Source organism: Benincasa hispida, chromosome 3 (genome assembly GCF_009727055.1).
Source record: "Benincasa hispida cultivar B227 chromosome 3, ASM972705v1, whole genome shotgun sequence".
Taxonomy (NCBI): Eukaryota; Viridiplantae; Streptophyta; class Magnoliopsida; order Cucurbitales; family Cucurbitaceae; genus Benincasa; species Benincasa hispida.
In genome coordinates, this window is record NC_052351.1 from 25,059,024 (window position 1) to 25,077,567 (window position 18,544).

Genomic DNA, 18,544 nt, shown 5'->3' on the forward strand with positions numbered 1-18,544 from the left:
GGCCGACTCAAACGCTTACCACTTCTTAGCGGATTGCTATTGAATACCTAAGACCTGAATTTAGGGATCATCTGGATTTGGGATAACTATCAACTAACAACAAAGATAGAGGAATTGCCACTCCTTCCCCAAACAGGAGGCGTAAGTATGATGAATTGCTCCTTAATAGGGGGCTGATGGTTCGGGGCTTGAGACGAGATTGTTGCCACAACCTTCCTCAATGGCCCGAAAGGTGTCCACACATAGTAGAACTATGTTATATGTTCATGTAGAGGGATCAGTGGATAACTTAAGGATTAGATTGAACTTCACAGGTGAGCCAAACGGTAAATTGGGCCTAACTGTAACTTACGAGCATCTGTGAAGGGTTAATCGTATCATTGGTTGGTTATTCTGATAGACACAAAATATATCTTGTGGTGAGATATACGTGCATCGCTGTCGGATCTTTAGTGGAGTGCCTGGCAATTATACGGGATGGTGGACTCATCGGCCTAAAGAAGTTTAGTCAGTTTATCTCATGACTCGATCACAATAGTACCGTTGAGCTTCAAACCACCAGGTCCATAAGTCCTCTTGGTAGCTCAATGGATTTCAAATGTTGAGAAATACAGTTTTTTGGGTCAGTGTGAAGTTTTCAAGAAATTTGACAAAAGATCTCAATGGTGTATTGTATAATATATGATTAAGACTGATCGATTATATATGATATAGTTACATGACGTTATGAGAATACATTAATTGAGGAAAAGATATTAAATATGATTTATATACTAGTGGAGGAGAAAAAACGGACTATGGTTTAAATGGTTGCATTTTTATGATATATATTAAAACTATAGGTTATAAATATAATATGGATAATGTTATTATTATATTATTTATAATTAAAAAAAATATAGAATAAATTGGGTGGTTTTCTCCCATAACCGTATGTGAAAGTGGAAGGTGAAGGAAATTAGACATGAGAATTACTGGCTCAGCTAAAATCATGTTCAAAAATATCTGGTACTTTCTTGCTAAGCGTCATCTCTTTATGTTGCATATGATATGATATTAAAACTATAGGTTATAAATATAATATGATAAGTTAGTTATTATATTTATTTATAATTAAAAAATTATGAGATAATTGTAGGTGGTTTTCTCCATAACCGTATGTGAAAGTGGGAGGTGAAGGAAATTAGACATGAGAATTTCCATGAGCAATGGAATGATCGTTCCAAATTCCACTCGAAATTGAACATACACAATTACAGTCAAGAAACGGAAACTAACCGGTTATGCACAATACAAAATTATCGCATGCTTTTAGATAATCAAGGGACAGATTATACATACCTTTGAAGACTCATGCTTCAAACACCCTCGATCACGAACGCTCGTTCAGTCTCCAAGACAGCGACACACAAATTCCTGAACACAACGACCGAAATATAACATGATCAACAACAAACACGAACTCAATGATCTCCAAATCAGGAATCCAACGAATGGCCTCCAAAACCTCGAACTCAATCGAATTGAGTGAGAACACTACCACAATGGCTACCCTGGTATTCTCGGTATGAGAATCCAGAAGTTAAGGCTCTGCGTGAACTTGGTTAAAGGAAAAGACCAGAGGAATAACAATCATGTAAACGACTGAGCAAGTGGGAGATGATAAGCAGTGTCTACGGTATAGACGAATGCTCAATCAATTAACAGAAAGTAGCCTATCATTTAGAAAAGGCCCTGCGATCGTTTAGCTATGATCAGCTGTATCATATAGTGTCACTCCATGATTGTTTAGTCTCTCTTTCAGCTATCGTTTAGTGAATCTAATTCACTTGACAGCAAACCGTAAGTTCCTTTCCGAGAATGGCAACTCAACCGAATTTAGGAAAACATTTTTCATTTTTATCTCACGGTTACCATAAAACCACCAATAACTTTTCACTCAATTGGTTATTAGAGAAAAAGAGATAATTATCCAATAATTAATATTATTATAAATATATATAATAATCAACTTACCATATTATATTTATAATCTATAGTTTTAATATTCATCTCATGAAACATATAAACCATAACTCTTTTTCTATTTTATGGTACTTAATGTAAATCTCATTTACATTAATTCTCTACTTGATGTATCTCATACATCACACCGATCATATTATATATAATTGAATTTCCTCTTATCAATTTAAACATTTCAAATCAACCCTAAGAACTGATTCTCAACTTGAATCCATTGAGCTACCAAGGGGACCTTATGGACCTGTAGCTTGAAGCTCCAACGGTACGTGAATAACTGACTAAACCTTTTAGTCATGGGATCTACCATCTGTTAACTGTCAAGCACTCCACTAAAGACTGACAGCTACACTTTCCTTACTACAGATATATTTTGTGTCCATATCAACCAATCAATAATGCGATAACCCTTCATGATCGCTCGTAAGTACAGCTAGGCTAATAACCGTTATGCCCCTGTAGTTACATCTAACTCCTTAAGTACCATTGATCCCTCTAATGAACATAAGTCATAGTTCTACTATGACTGAGTCCTCTCTTCCAAAGAGAAGCTGTGGCCACTATGTTCAAGACTCGGAATCAGCCCTTAAGGGAGCAATCTATCTACTTACCCCTGCTTCGGGGAAGGAGTGAATTCCATCTTGTGTAACTAAGTTCCCAGCTCCCAAATCAGACAAATCCCCAAAATGGTAGGCATATTGAGTTGGCAATCTAGCCACTCTCACCTATACTAATCAAAGGACCGCCCTTAAAGCTAGGAGTTCCCAAAACACTCAAGATTGAGGTCATATCACCTATGGTCGTTTAGGTGAGATGTAAGTCTCAAGTATCAACGATGCTATATACATAGACGAATCATCTAGTGGTCTAGTCTTATACAAACTCTTTGTATAGGACACCCCCTGCTCGCATGTCTCCACATGAATGGTCAGGATCTACCATCTATAGTAGTTCACAACACTTGTAAACCTCTGCAAAGCGGACCGTATCCGTAGTGTCACCAGGATCAAGTATCCCACCTTAATCCTTATACTACAGACCTTTTTAGGTTATCACTTAAGGCATGATCCACTTGTATATCTCATATACATGCTTAAGTTTACATACAATAACCATGGAGATTTTTTTTATTGGATATGAGTAAATGCCAAATAAAATAACTCTTATTTTATTCATAACAATGTGTGCAGTTTACAAACTATGGGACTCTGGGAGAATTATGACATCAATCCCAACAGAAGGTTGTACTCAGTTTTCATAACTGAAGGATAAAATGAAAATAGTTTTCATTTTGCAAGTAGATCGGATTTTCGCTTCACAAAGTAGTACACTGCCCATCGTATAGCTAACGAGAGCCTACACGATAGCTCAAGTTTTCCTAAACGATCGTGTTCATGCGCAATCGACCTAAATGATCGTATAACTTTTACTAAACGATCGCATGCTAGAGTGAGATTACCTAAACGATCGTGCACCTTTTTCTAAACGATCGAGCACCCGTCTATACGACAGACACAAAATCTCTCCCACTTGCGTGTCGTTCAATACGATCATTCTTTCCTCCTTTCCTCTACCAAATCCAATAAAGCTCACACCTCTTGGATTCTCACTCCAAGAATACCAAGGTCACTGAGTGGTGGTGTCCTTCTTGCTGCTTGTTCGTGTAGAAGACCGTTCGGTGGTGAGCGACAACGAGATTTGGTAGACGATATACTTGGCGATCACAGTGACAACAAGAGCTGCTGTTCGTAGCAAGACCGAGAGAAAGACAGAAGAAAGGTTCTTCAAATGTGAGTCTTTCAGTTCTTTGTATTTAAGTTTTCAAAGCATGCTGTAATTTATTCTTAAATGCATAAATTGTATGTATGTTTGTGAATGCGGTATTTCTGTCACAATGAATCTGGAACGATCTTGCTTCCACTCTTAGGTATTCTTTAATAAGAGTTCCTTTAGTCTCAAACTGAAAATATTGTTCTTCATATCATGCACATAATAAACATTAGAGATAAACTCATACTTCCCATTCTTTAAGATGATCAAAATCTTACCTTTTCCTTTAATTGGATTTTTGTGGCATCTCTAAATATGATATTACCACCAATGGATTCATCAAGTTTCACAAACATTGACTTGCATCCACACATGTGATTGCTTGCACCGCTATCAAGATACCATGCGTTATTTTCACATGTTTCTTCACCTTTGCATGTTAGATGCAAATATGACTCACCGCTTTCTTCATCTTTCTTACCATAATTTGCATTTTCTTCTACTTTATTCCTGCATTCCCAAGAATAATGGCCAAATTTATGACAGTTATAATATTCAACTTGTCTTTTATCATACATTCTTTCATTATTTGATCTTTATCTATTTGACCTCGAATAATTTTTTTCTTCTACGACCTCTTGATGAATTCAAGTTTGGATTACTCTCATCAAATTTTCTTTGATATCGGCCTCTAAAATCACCACGTCCACAATTGTTACCACGTCCTCGACCTCAATTGCCTTTTTCTTAGCTATCTTTTTTATCTCTCAACTGCAACTTTGACTGAAAAAGTTACTCAGTTGTCGGTTTGTTCTTCTTGAGAAGCTTTTCTTCATGGGCTTGTAAGGAACCCATAAGTCGATCAACGGACATTATACTCAAGTCTTTTGATTCTTCAATAGCTACAACGATGAAATTGATTTTTTCATCCAATGAGCGAAGTATCTTTTCTACTACCTGCTCAGCATTTATTGTTCGCCATATCTTTTCATTTTATTTACTACTGCTAGCAATCTTGAAGTATAATCTGAAACCGAACCAAACTCCTTCATATGTAATGATTCATAATCACCTCTAAATTTTTGGAGGTGAACCTTCTTGACTCGATCTACTCCTTTATATGTATTCTCTAAAATGTCATGCTTGATGTGTAGTAGTTGCTCCATAAATCTTCTCAAAATTTGAATCTTCGATGGCTTGATGAATGATGGTAAGAGCCTTCTGGATTTTCTTTCTTGTATTTTGCAAAATTTCTCGTTGAGTTTGATTTAATGCTGCATCACTTTCTAGTTCTTTATAACCATTATTGTAATGACCCGACCTTTTGAGTACTCTGATAACGATCGTTACTCATAATTACACATTTACATTCAAAACATCTTGACCATTGAGGAAAAATAAATTTTATTAAAATAATAAAGACAGTTTTCAAAAATAAATAACAAATAAGTAAAACCTTTGTTCGAGGCCCCTAAAATAATGAAAAAAAAAACTAAACAAATAAAATTTTGACCAACATTGAGTTTTAAATCAAAACTTCTAAATAGCTTGAAAACGTAAATTGAACGGAAGCGATTTACATGTCCCATATGGCACGATCACAGGTCTCTCTTGTCACCCACCGGTTCGTTCCTATCATTACCTGAGAATGATGGCCCGTGGCTCATATAGTTACATCGGTTTTTTATGATGAAAGGGAACCAAAAGACGTACTGTCTTACCTTGATACGCATGTCTAGCGGCCCGTAAGCACACCGTCAAACATGAAAATAACATGAACGTGAACTCATCGACTCACGCATGTCTAGCGGCCCGTAGGCACACCATCAAACATAGAAATAACATGAACGTAAACCTATCGGCTCACGCATGTCTAGCAGCCCGTAGGCACACCGTTAAACATGAAAAACAACATGAACGTAAACTTGTCAGCTCACGCATGTCTAGTGGCCCGTAGGCACACCGTCAAACATGAAACATGAAAAAAATAACATGAACGTAAACCTGTCGGCTCACGCATGTCTAGTGGCCTGTAGGCACACTGTCAAACATGAAACTAGACCCGTCAGTCCTCTGAAATAAAACATGCATCAAGGCGAGACAGTAAACTGCCCTATTAGTCTATTCATACATCACATACATAATTTTTGTACTGATTAGAAATCCAAACATGCTCATAATACTCATAACTGTCATACAACAAATAAAACATAATGACAAAATCATGCTTCAAGAGTCCATTAGTTAACTTTATAATTCTAGACTAGGTCGCCTGGCACAAAGGCACCGATAATAGTACCACTTACCTCAACTTGGTCACAAAAGTCCACACAAATAATTCTTTAAAACCTTTGGAAAACTTGAATCAACCCAAAGTTGTGGCTTGGTCCAAGACAAATTCCAAAACTTGATTCAATTAGCCAATCTGATCATGAATTAAATCCAAAATCATACTTAATTTTTTCCATTATTACTCTCAATCCAAAAGAATAAACATCCAACAACTTACAAAACTGACGATCTTCACCAATTTTCTACAAACAAAAATGTATCTAGTTTGATGGTCAATGCTCAAAACTTCCAAACCTTGAATCTAAGTTTCAAACCAAAGAGAGGTTATTATTTTAACCCAAAATCAAAGAGGTGAACTTCACCTCCCAAATTATAAGGAAAAATAAGTCTTACCCAAGGTTTTCCTCAAAATTCCGGCAAAGATTGGGCAGTAGTGGTCGACGGCGCATCGACTTGTGGCTGTCATAGATAGGCAGCGGGTGTTGCTGTCGACGGCATAAATTGTTTAGGCTAGCATCTGGTAGTGAGGGTCTTGCATGAGGAGGGTTTGCGAGAGTGAGAGAGAAGGGAAATTTCTAGTTTTATAGATTTTATTCAGCAACGATTATGAACAAACCAGACCTTCAAACAACGATCCAACCATTCAAAATGAAACTCTAAATGTCTCAAACAGAATGACCAAATTTGAGCACGATCCAACGGTTCAAACTCTAGTAATCAACAATTTTGTAGAAAGCTGTCGCTGAAAAATCGAATTGCTTTCTCCTTTTTTTTTTTTTTTGACCTCTTTTCGCTCTCATTTAATTTTGAAAAAATCTCAATTCTTTTATTTTTTTTCAAATTTTGAAAAGATAAATAAAATATTTTATCATAATATCTCCAAATCTCCAAATATTCTATTAATTTATAAAACAATTAACTTTTCAAATTATCTTAATTTAGGCTTCAAAAGTCAAAATTAAAGGGCATAAGATCCATCAATTTGATACAAATTAAATCCTTCCAAATATTTAAATCAATTCAAAACCACATGAAATTAATTATCTCTTTTAATTTTTTTTTTAAGTTAGCCCTAAAATCCAAAATCAAAGGGAAGCAAAATTCAATATTTTCAAGATAATTAGTTCGAATATCTAATCAATTAAATTCAATTTAACCAATAAAAATTTTCAATTATTTCAATTTAATCCCGATTTTCCAAATGAAAGGGAAATTTAAACTCAATAATTTTATATAATTAACTTAAATTTTTTTGAAATTGGGGATGTTACAATTATTGACAATGTCTCATACGTCTTGTGTACCGAGTAGAGCTTTCATACGAATACACCAACTGTTATAATTTTCTTTCGTAAGTCGAGGCACTTGGAAGGGAACCAAATTGTTATTTGTCATTTGCAAAAGCAATTCTTGTTTTTCAAACTTAAGTTCTGATACCACTTTGTTGAAAGCGTGTGATGGACACTCACAAATAAAAAACTAACAAAAGATTATTTAAGATGAAATAAAAACACTTTTAATTGAAATACTCGTCAAACTTAGTTTACACTTCTAATTGAACTCTTTGTTTGTTATTCTCTATTATTAGTTCACACTTCAAACACTTTTAATTGAAATACACTTCAGTATGTTTTTATTAAGGTTTAGTTAATAAAAATAGTACATGTGACCATGAAGGGAGAAACTTGTACATTTTTTTTTAAATTTTATTTGGTGGTTTAGTTTAATACGCATGTAGTGGATGGAATTTTAAACTTTTAACTTATAGGTTGAAAATGTATACTTTAATTAATTATGGCTGATGCTGAAGTTGATTTATAGTTTATTAGGTTTGAATATTAGTACCATGTCAACAAAAATTGACTAGATATGTTAGGTTAAGAAAAGACAAAAACAATACATAGTAAGGACTATTTATGACGATGTTTATCAAACTATAGAGACTATCTATAAGATTTTTTTCAAATTCTAACTTTTTCTTTATTAAAAGACCAAATTTATAATTTGTTCTTGATTCTTTTTTGTTAAATGAAATACCATTTTCAAGATTGTTCAAAACATTTCCTCAAGGACACGATTGGGATATTGGATTTTACCCTTTGTCCAAAATCAATTTAGTCCAAGGTCATGTGACCATTAGATCATCCACATTGTTCAAGATCAATCTCGAACCATTTTATTTGCTTGATGGCTAAGTTTCTTTGGACTATAAACATTCTTTTATTTGTAACTTTTATTTTTATAGTGAGTGTGGTTTTTAGCATAGTTTGTTAAAGGAATTTCCACATAAACATTCTTCTTTGTTGTCATTGTATTGTAGGTGCGCCGATCTTACACTATCAGTCACATCCTTTCACTGCATTTTTTACTATCGATATTAGTGAGAGCAAACAGGATACGGAGAGATGGGCTGAAAAAAGAAATAAATAAACAGCAGTGTGCGGCTAAAAGTAGTATTTTATTTGGCTTGAAGTTGGAGAGGTTAGGATTTCAGGAGGAGGTAGTTATATATGATCAATAAGCTTTAGCCTTTCATCTAAAAAAACAAAAAGAAATATACAAAAGCTATAAGATATAGATTTAGAAGTCGTAGAAACTATGCCTTTTGGGTATTACACAGTCCTCAAAGTGTCCCCTTGGAGCCGCACATGAGTAGCCTTTTCTGAACTTACTGTTTCTGTTTCTCAACTCAACCGCCACCCTAAACTCTCCACAAACTGGCCTATGATCCGAAAGCCGAGATTCCCTTCGTATGTAACACAGCTGCTCTATCCCATTCCCCCGCCACAGTATTCTATCACACCTGAACCAAACACGCACCAACACTATATAACTTCTCACAAATTCAACACACACACACATATGAACAAATTCAATCACTTTCTAACTACTTACCATGCCGGTGTTCGTCGTTTCTTCTTCGATTTTACCGTCTCTCCCGCGTATGAATCCGAGTTCTGAGTGTACTTGTAAGTCGGTGCAAATTGAATCCGCCCTTCACTGAACCCACTGAATACTCTTCCTGCTTCTCTCTCTACATTCAACTGTAAATACTCTCGTTTTAACTTAAACAAGAAACAGAAAACAGAAAACAAGAAACAGAAACACAGAGTCGGTCGTACCTGATCCTTCTCTAGCAATTTATCCCAATCATTATCCTCTAGTAACATCCTGGTATCTTCATAGCTCATTGACACCCTGTAATTCAAGTCTCCCAGCCATATTATCCGGCTGCATTTTCACAATGCCAAATTAAAATAATCAGCGAAAAGTCAATAAAAAAACATTAATATTTGGAAAATAATAATAATAACAATTGTAATTACTCATGATCCATAATTCTCTCAGGGGCTCTTTTATTAGGCTTCTTGCAAATCTTGGTAAACTGTGTGCTTTTGAGAATCTCAGCAGCATCGGCATTTCTTCTGATTTCATCCCCTTCCTTCTCACCAGATGCCAAATGACTGCAAACGAAGCAAAAGCTTGTCTCATGCACTGACATGCTAATTGATATGCATCCCTGAAAAACCAATACAATTATAATTCTTCCCCTGTTTTTAATTTTTAAAACTTGTTATTTAATCTAATTAATTACCATTTGTTAAAACAACCTTGTTTCCGAGTCGACCCATTATTCCTCTTCCAACCGTGGAAACTCTAAGATGACCAATATGAGGAACCAATTCCTGTCTAGCCCAAACCGAAAGAAACAAACCCACCATTTGTTTACTTGAAATAAGCTTGTATTTCATCATATCCCCATCCCCTGCTTTTGAAGAAGCAAGCTCTGAAATTGAAACGAATTCCTCCATCATCAACCTCCCATATTGCTCATTTGGTGAGATGATCATACTCTCTAAATCTGATGTTGCCCCTTCATTTAGCTTCCTTAGCCTTCTCTCTCTCGATCCCAATTCAATTGGGCAATTACACGCCTTCAGTAGACTGCAATCAAGCGGCCTCAGGTTTCTGCTGAGTACTTTTAGAGAGGGCTTTTGAAAAAAAGGAAGAGTCTTTGAATCCTTTGATGATCCTTTTGTTGACCCATGATCAGAACCACCGCCAAAAATGGAGTCGTGATTGTTCTTAAATGTTCTGTTTATAGCTTGGTTTATCAATGCTAGCCACTTTGCTGCAGGTTCGTTGTCTTCTATAACAAGCACATTCCCAGCATTTAGTGGCACAATTTCTTGAAACCTAAAGTTTATTCCCCACATTACCAAAACCAATCAGTTAATTTTACTTTTGAAGTTGAGAAGAGACAAAAATCCATTCATTATTCAAAATTTTACGCACCCAATTACATAAATGTCTGCTGAGTCTTCCACTAGCAAGAAATCTTCAAGGTTGATGCCATTGTTGGGAGTTTTCCCTCCCACATTCCATGTCGCTACGAAAATCCTACACTCCAAATATAGTTTTTGTTGTTAAAATATTTCTTAAAAAATAATTGATTAGATCGATTTTAACATAACTACCACACGCTTGTACTTACCGGAAATTCTTGGTCTCATTTGGTAGAGTCATGGATGGTTCAAAGTTGGAGAGGTTTAAGCTTTGGATATCTGAACTTGTCTGTCTTTCTGAAGATTAATAAACAAAAATGGTAGAAGTTTTGTTCTTTAATATATACCATGATGATTGTTAATAGTAATCAAATCAAATGCTCTGTTAATTTGGAGTTAGGTGAAGATGTAGATGTAGACTTTCATTTCCTTATAAAATTTCATTGCATTGCAACACATTTCCTTCCCTTGGTTTTCATATTTAGAAAAAGACAAAACATTGACATTTTGTATATTTAATTATGAAGAAGCCAAACACTCTAGAAACTTCAATAGTAATTGTTACAGATAGTACATAGCATACAAAGTTTTCATCTTTTACAAATAATACCTTTTTCTACCAATAACACGTACGGTTACTATCTCAATCGAGATCAATAATAAGATCAAAATAAAATTTTAGGAGATGTTTGAGACAAGAACTATCCTAACACTATAATAACCACTTCTTACTATAGTAAATATTATTTCAAAACCCCCAATTAGCCACAGTCAACACTATTTCAAAACCTTCCTTTGCTACAATATTTACTATTTGCTATAGTTTTTACTATTTTACATTCATCATTTTTAATTCTTTGCTACAATGTTTATTATTTCTTTCTCAAATTAAAATAGTTTACACCTCAAACACATACTATTGTAACCCAAACTAAAATAATCTACATCTCAAACACAAATTATAATAATCTAGGACTATAATAATCAACTTTTTGTCCCAAACGCTCTTTTAAAACTGACCCATTTGAATTATCAATTATGTACTTGGTGAAAATTCTGGTGATAATAAAAGCCAAGATGACCAACCAGATGAGACCTGTAGAATAGAAGTTTTTAAAATTTCATTGTTTTAATTTTTAGGCAAAATTTGGAAGCTTTGTGATTTTTTTTTTTTTTTTTTTTGGCAAAAGGTAAATGTCATAATTTTGTTTCCAAAAACCAATTCTTTCACGGAAAAATTAACCATACAAACTGCAAGAACAGTTGACTTTTTTATTTTTTTTCCTTCATTTTTAATCCTCGTTTTGGCCAAGATCCTCGAAGTTGATTTGAATGTACTATTAAAAAAAAGTTAAAAGTTTTTATTTTGGTATCAGTATACTAGTTGGCATATATTAATAAGATTACTTAAAACAACTGGCCAGAAAATGTAACACCAAATTATGGCTAATAGATTATCATTGTTGGACGTATTAGAGAGAATGTGCCTTACATTTATACAGAGACTAATTTTTCCCATACACACAAGAAATGATGAGAACATCGTTTTCAACCATTAATTAAACTCTATCTGTATGGAACCAAATTTCTTCATCCTGCTCAAATAATCATTGTTCGGTAAGCTACCAAAATAATGTCAAGATTAATCTCTTTTAACTCATGGGGACGTGTCTAAAAAACCACACACACATTTCATATTTCATATTTTCAAATGTACCTGAGAAGCTTTTTTTTATTATGGGGGTTGACTCCATAAAAGCTTTTCTTCTTGAAGCAATTCCTTTTCCTTTAAAAAACCAAAAGGGGAAAGTGTAAATTTTTTAGACAAAATGTAAGAAATGAAAAATAGGACTAGTTTTTTTTTTTCCAAGAAAAAAGATGATTATATACCAATATCAATGGCGCCATCCCCATAATCTAACTTAAACATTTCTTCCTCTGAATTTACCCTTTCGCTTTTCTTTGAACTGAAGATCTTTGGAATAATAGACTAACGTCCCATAAAATGCATAAATGCAGGGGAGCAAAAAACAGAACACATTCAATCAATCAAAAGAAAGTCGCGAAAAAAGAAAAAGAAATAATTAAATAAAGAAAGAAAGAAATACCCGTTTTTTCTTCTCGTTCTTGACGGAGTTGTCCGGGGAGGCGGCCGGAGAAAGGATATCGGCGTTATTGGGCTTTGCCATATCGACCTTCTTGGAAGAAGTGGCATAGTTCGACATTCATTCGTAGAACCCGAAATTCCAATGCATTCAACTCGCGAAGAGAATCGCGAAAGAAGGCACCAGAAAATGGCCGGCGGTGTACGGACTGGAATTAACCAGCCGGAAAATCTAAAAACTCCAAGGTGGGGTTATTTTATCTGTGGCTGTTTGTTTCTTGAAATTTGTTTTTTTTATTTTTCTGAATTGGGAAAGGAGGGGAAAAAACGAGAATAATTTTTGGTGGGTGTGTGTTGAGAAGTGATTGTTTTTGGGGAAATTGGTTATCAGTTATTTGTGGGGGTGAGAAATTGGCGCCAAAGGATTCGGAGAATATTGGGATTGAAAGCATGAAAATGGTTAGAAGTTACAGTTCATAGCACAAGTCCTGATCATCCGCTAATCTCAACTCTCCATCAATATATTTACAGCTATAATTACACATCTATTCATATATTTCCTACGGATTACGATTTTCTTTTTTAAATGGTTGGATTCACAAAAAATAGTCGTTTTGGAAGGACGCATTTTGAGAATATTTGATGGTGAATGTTTCTGACTTTATATTGCTTCTGAATTGTTCTTCTCTGTCTCTGCTTCATTGAAGCATAATGTGAAAGAACCATAAATTGACAATCCCGATGTGTAGGTTTGTAAATTGTAATAATCTCACGTTCCTAAGGTGTATCAGGCCCCGCTTTCAAATCTATAATAAAAATATGCAAATTGATTGAAGAATAGAGAGTCTTCGATCCAATTACAATATCGTTACGGTTATCGTTATTGCTACTATTACAACTTGAGAATTAGAATTTGTCACATTTATTGTTATCATTGCCATTATCATTGCTATTTGACCGTAAATGGTGATGATAATGATAATGAGTAAATGTGACAGATTCATAATTTTAAGTAAATATGATCAAAAGAAAAAAAAATTATGTTCGCAATTGTGGCCCATTATAATTTATCTATGAAATTTCATTATCACTACACCAATTTTCATTATGAATCAATAAACATGTCCTAGTTGCATATGTGAAAGAAAAAAAATAATAATAACAATAAATTTAAAAAGTGACATGACTAATCTATAATATGTAGAGGAGGTTCTTTTGTTTCCTCTTTTACCCCTACATTTCTAGTATATTCCTATTTAGTTCGACCTACTTTCAACCTCATTTCCCTATCTTGGTAAATCAATTTAATTATTTATTTTTTGATAGTTTGGATAAACTCTTAAACCCCTCCAAATGTGACAAAATTGACTAAAAATTAGAAGTGTGTAAAATTGATTAAAAAAAAATCATTATTGATATTTTCATTTGTAAGGCTGCAAATCAAGAAAGTGTTTAAAAAATGTTTAAGGACATCCCAAGTTGTATCCATCTTTATGCAATCCACCTTCTAATTTTAAATTATCGTGTGACAAACTTTTTCTATGGACTGCACTTATATGTTACTCTTTCTTATTTAATTGAAGTAATGTTAGAGTGGATGATCAAATGATACCAACCTTCAATTTAATTAAATAAGCTTAGTTAAGATTGTCAAGAGCAGGAGATTTAAACTTGGATGACATATTAAATCAATTAGACTTTGCCAATTGTGTCATCCTTAATAATTTATAGTCCTTAATTAGAAAAAAATTGTGTATATGTATATCAAAATAGAATAATTTTAAATGAAAAAAACAAGTATAGGCACTAATAAAGATTGAACAAAAATTAAAACGTAAAGGTTAACGAGTCAGATTAGAATATTGGGCGGGAACTATTTTGAGTACAACAAATGTATGAATTAGAGATCTTAATCAACAACATTAAAGAATTGGCAAATTGGGTAGTAGCTATTAATAATCATACTTTGATTATTCTAAAACAAAATAGATATGAACAATTACAGTCAGGTGCACGGTGTTTCAGATGACTTGAGATGGAAGTTTGTATCTATGGCTTTTGTGAAGTACATCTCTTTTCCCTCTTCAAATTCTCCTAGATCTTTCAGGAAGTGCTTGAGCCAGCTGCAGAAAACCTCGAACAATAACACTTAAGAAATAGAGATCACTATTCCATAGAACACAAAACATATACGAGCAACAAACATTTGTAATTAGTATGAACCTTCTAGTTTTAGAACAAGAAGAAGAAGCAAGTGCCTGTGAGTCCATTGGTTTCCTAGTTCATTCGCAATATCAAATAAGCAGCAATCTTGTTTATTTTAAACATTTGGAAAACCATACTTGAGTAGTTATAATCTAACAAGTCAAATTTTCTTACCTGAACTTTAGGGAGTTCAGCATGCCATTTCGTCCAACTCTTGCCTGTAAAGTGCTAAACTCTGCACAAAATATAGCAAGAGGCAAAGATGTTTATCAATCAAGTGATGGCATAGAGCAAAACAGACAGAAAATGGGGCAGTTTTCTGCTTATTCCTTTTAATTTACTGAAGTTAGACACATAAGGCGTTTTGTCTATGCTTCCTGAAGCACCAATATCAATGTCAACATTTGATCAAGGATCCCTAATTATTCCACGGACATTTTCCATCTCAGCATACCACAGCAGCAACTATTTTGTTCTATCTTCCATTTTGATCACTTTTAATCAATGATCAACATAGCAATATTTGAAATGACTATTGAAGTTTAACAAGCAAACATCAAGTCATCAGTGATCAAAAAACATGAGGCCAATGGAGAGGTAAAAGATTCTTGCCCTAGTTAATGCATATACACCAGTTTCCGAAGGACCTACAGGACTCCCTCGCTTCATAAACGATCCCTCCTTGTATATGTAAAGTAGTGGTACACCAGTTGATAGTTCCAAGTTAATTACCTGTCTCCCAGCATATAATCATTCATCATCAACAAATCATACTAGAAGGAAACGACTAACCACACTAACACAAGAAAAACATGTAGGAAATGGTTTCTCTACCTCGCAAGAAGTCAGTTCTTCTAGATACATGATAATACACCTTAGCGAATTAGCATGGGCTGCAACCATAACATGTTTCCCAGATTGCAGCTGTGGTTCAATCTACAATTCCTTCTTGCCTTGTGAGAATCATTAAAATAATCAAAACAGGAATTTGAGAGTGCTTACATGTTCCTTAAAATACCCGACTGCTCTTTGATAGCACATCTGCAAGCTCTCACCCTCAGGTGGAGGAATATCATAACTCCGACGCCATTCATGCACTTGCTCTTTACCGTATCTTTCAGCAATCTCCTGTTTATTCAAGCCCTGTAGCTCACCGTACCTGTACTACACATTTGTGCATCAAAATAATTAAGCTAATCTTCAGAGTTCAGATAGAAGGAAAGTATGGATCCCCATGAAAAGAGAAAGTACATTCTTTCATTCAATTGCCAAGCTCTAATAACCGGAAATGATTGCTTTTTAGCCTCATCACTGTAAATTTGACTCCATGCCTCTGCCTGTTTACTACAATTATGCATAATTATAGGCACCTGAAAGCATAAGTTGGTCTAAATTTGAAACGTCTTTCCTGGAATAATAAAAGATAATAATAATCAAAACTTAAAATCTAGCTCTGGAGGTTAAGTTTATCGTTATTAATATCATGGACTCGTCTTGTTCTTCCCAGAATCACTAGATAGTATACCTCCCCTAAATATTAGATTGAACTATGAATTCTTAAAAGCAAAGTATTTTCATCCAATAATAAGAATGTCTTATTGGAAGGAAAGAAAATTTCATATGCTTCCTCCTATATCTTACTACCATCTTGAGCAACTGGTATGAAGTTCTGAATTCATCAAAGTCAGGACTAGGCAAATCGAAAATCTATCTACTTTTTAAGATGTAAAGAACACAATACAAGATAGATACCTTTTTGCAGCGATGTTGAGTCAAAGCAAGCACAGCCGTCATTTGCGAGCGAATCAGCGCAGAAGTGTACACAAAGTCTAGTGGTATGTTGCAAATCCTCTTACCGGCTTCAATTGCTTCCTCTATACCTCTCCTTGTTAAAGGTACATCAACAGAGCCAGTGAATAAATTCTTCTCATTCCACATTGACTCACCATGTCGAATCAATATCAGAGCTGTTTCAACTTTAAAAGGGGACAATTACAAAGAAATTCAATCTCCTAGGCGACCAATAAAAGATTAGAAGCCATTGTTCCTGATAGGTGACCAGACTTACTTGATGGGTTCTTAGAACCATCACTATTCAAATGAGAAATAGGTGCAATATGGTCCTTAATTGAAGCTTGTGGGGTCGCACAAATAAAAGAAGGCCTGTAATTTCTGATACTACAAATCGGTTTTCTAAACAATCGGATGTCATAATCAAAGCCCTTCCGGACAAACGGTGGACAAATCGCGTAGACGTTATGAGGATTTGAATCATTGGCATGATTATAAAGTTGTAATGATCTATTGAACTCGTGAAATCCTGATGAAATCATGCCGAAAACCTAGCACATACCAATAACCCAAATATTAAAATTGACATCAGAGAAATTTTCTAGTGCGTGAACAGCCAAGCCAACACAATACGATTGGGGATCACGTACAGTGTTACGCCCAAACAGATGAAAAACGAACTTTCAGGAAGAAAAACATATGAAATTGATAGAAGAACACAAAGAATACACATACAATGTAGTCAACATCCAAAAGTAAAAAAGAAAAAGAAAAAGATAAAATCAAGGAGAGGGAAGAGAATGTAGCCAATTAGGATACTAAAGAAAGAGTAGGCGATGAGGATTACGTTGAGGTAGCGGTAAATTGAAGAAGAAGTAAGATTTGATCCAAATGCGAGGGCACGAAGTTTTGCAGATTCTGGACAACGTCGAATGCCAAAACTCAGGCAAACAGGGAATGCCGTAATGGAGGATGGGGGATGGGGATTTTTTTGTTTTTCGAATTTCTTTTTCTGAATAATATATGTATTTCTAAAACACACCTTTTTAGTCATTAATTTTTTCAAAAGTATATATACTTCATTCTTAAATGTTTTCGCATTTAGATAATTGGTAAACTATTTACAAACATAATAAAATATCACTATTCATCATAAATTACAATAAAAATCTATCGTAACGGATAGATATCTATTATAGTCTATTTTACACGAACATTTTACTATATTTAAAAATAATTTTAATAATTTACTATTTAAAATAATTTTCCTTTTAAAATGTATCTTTTTAATTTCTCAAAATAGGTAATCTTTTATCATTTTGAATTAGAAAAATAATTTCAAAGAACTTACCTCTACTCTCTAAAAACATTTTTTAAACTTATTTTTATAATTCAAAATATCATATAATTATATAAAATAAAAGGAAATTTTAAGGATTTTTTAAACCATTCTTAAAATTTTTTAGGGCTAAAAAGATATATTTTGAAAATTTAATGATCAAATATATATACTCTATTTTTCGGGGACTAAAAGGTATAGTTTAAAAACTTAGAGACCAAGAAGGTATGTTTTGAAAACTCATGGACCAAATAAACCTATTCTATAAAATTTAGGGACTAAAAATATACTTTTTTCTTTCTTTTTTTTCCCTCATATCAATGAGTTCGACGTCTACATAAAAAGTTAATTGATATTTTCATTTTATGGTAAGAAAACTTGTATAGCATACAAAATAGGCAACAGAATAATCAATGAGAATATTTTCAAAAATAGCAAAATGTCATAGTCTATCAGTGATAAACGTTGATAGACATCTATCAATGATAAATAATAATAATCTATCAGTATCTATCATTGATAGATAATGACATTTTGCTATATTTAAATATTTTAATTCATTTTTCTATATTCTAGAATAACCTTATAATATAAAAAATAGATATTTTAACTAGTTGAAAAAGTTAAAACATATTTATTTATTAATCTAAATATATTTTTTTAAATCTTCTTGTTCTCATAATTTTGATGGAAATTTTTATCAAACATCGACATCTTTTAATATGTCATGAAATC

At 33.8% G+C, this 18,544-nt stretch overlaps 2 protein-coding genes across 2 annotated transcripts; both read right to left on the reverse strand.

Moving 5' to 3' along the window:
- Window positions 1–8,529: 8,529 nt before the first annotated feature.
- On the reverse strand, window positions 8,530–12,595 carry LOC120073505 (type I inositol polyphosphate 5-phosphatase 5-like). The gene is made up of 10 exons (XM_039026347.1): window positions 12,479–12,595; window positions 12,261–12,360; window positions 12,088–12,156; window positions 10,580–10,667; window positions 10,381–10,485; window positions 9,696–10,281; window positions 9,411–9,604; window positions 9,207–9,315; window positions 8,980–9,128; window positions 8,530–8,887 (listed from the first exon to the last, which is right to left on the reverse strand). Exons 1-10 carry the CDS (start codon window positions 12,593–12,595, stop codon window positions 8,665–8,667), a joined length of 1,740 nt encoding a protein of 579 aa, XP_038882275.1. The 3' UTR covers window positions 8,530–8,664.
- A 1,706-nt stretch (window positions 12,596–14,301) lies between these two features.
- On the reverse strand, window positions 14,302–17,500 carry LOC120074137 (2,3-bisphosphoglycerate-dependent phosphoglycerate mutase 2-like). Its single transcript, XM_039027155.1, has 7 exons — window positions 17,318–17,500; window positions 16,748–17,021; window positions 16,432–16,655; window positions 15,931–16,049; window positions 15,682–15,838; window positions 15,514–15,615; window positions 14,302–15,411 (listed from the first exon to the last, which is right to left on the reverse strand). The coding sequence occupies exons 2-7, from the start codon at window positions 17,010–17,012 to the stop codon at window positions 15,244–15,246; spliced, it is 1,035 nt and encodes a 344-aa protein (XP_038883083.1). The 5' UTR covers window positions 17,013–17,021; window positions 17,318–17,500; the 3' UTR covers window positions 14,302–15,243.
- Between the last annotated feature and the right edge of the window lie 1,044 nt (window positions 17,501–18,544).

Bases quoted from the DNA above. Each gene is read 5' to 3' on its own strand.
- LOC120074137 (XM_039027155.1), bottom strand. From the start codon at position 17,012: ATGATTTCATCAGGATTTCACGAGTTCAATAGATCATTACAACTTTAT. The intron at 16,656-16,747 runs GTAAGTCTGGTC...CCCCTTTTAAAG, and splicing joins TGGTTCTAAGAACCCATCAA to TTGAAACAGCTCTGATATTG. The intron at 15,839-15,930 runs GTACTTTCTCTT...TGTGTAGTACAG, and splicing joins TGGCAATTGAATGAAAGAAT to GTACGGTGAGCTACAGGGCT.
- LOC120073505 (XM_039026347.1), bottom strand. From the start codon at position 12,595: ATGTCGAACTATGCCACTTCTTCCAAGAAGGTCGATATGGCAAAGCCC. The intron at 10,668-12,087 runs GTACATTTGAAA...ATTAATCTTCAG, and splicing joins AATAAAAAAAAGCTTCTCAG to AAAGACAGACAAGTTCAGAT. The intron at 9,605-9,695 runs GTTGTTTTAACA...TTGGTTTTTCAG, and splicing joins TGGGTCGACTCGGAAACAAG to GGATGCATATCAATTAGCAT.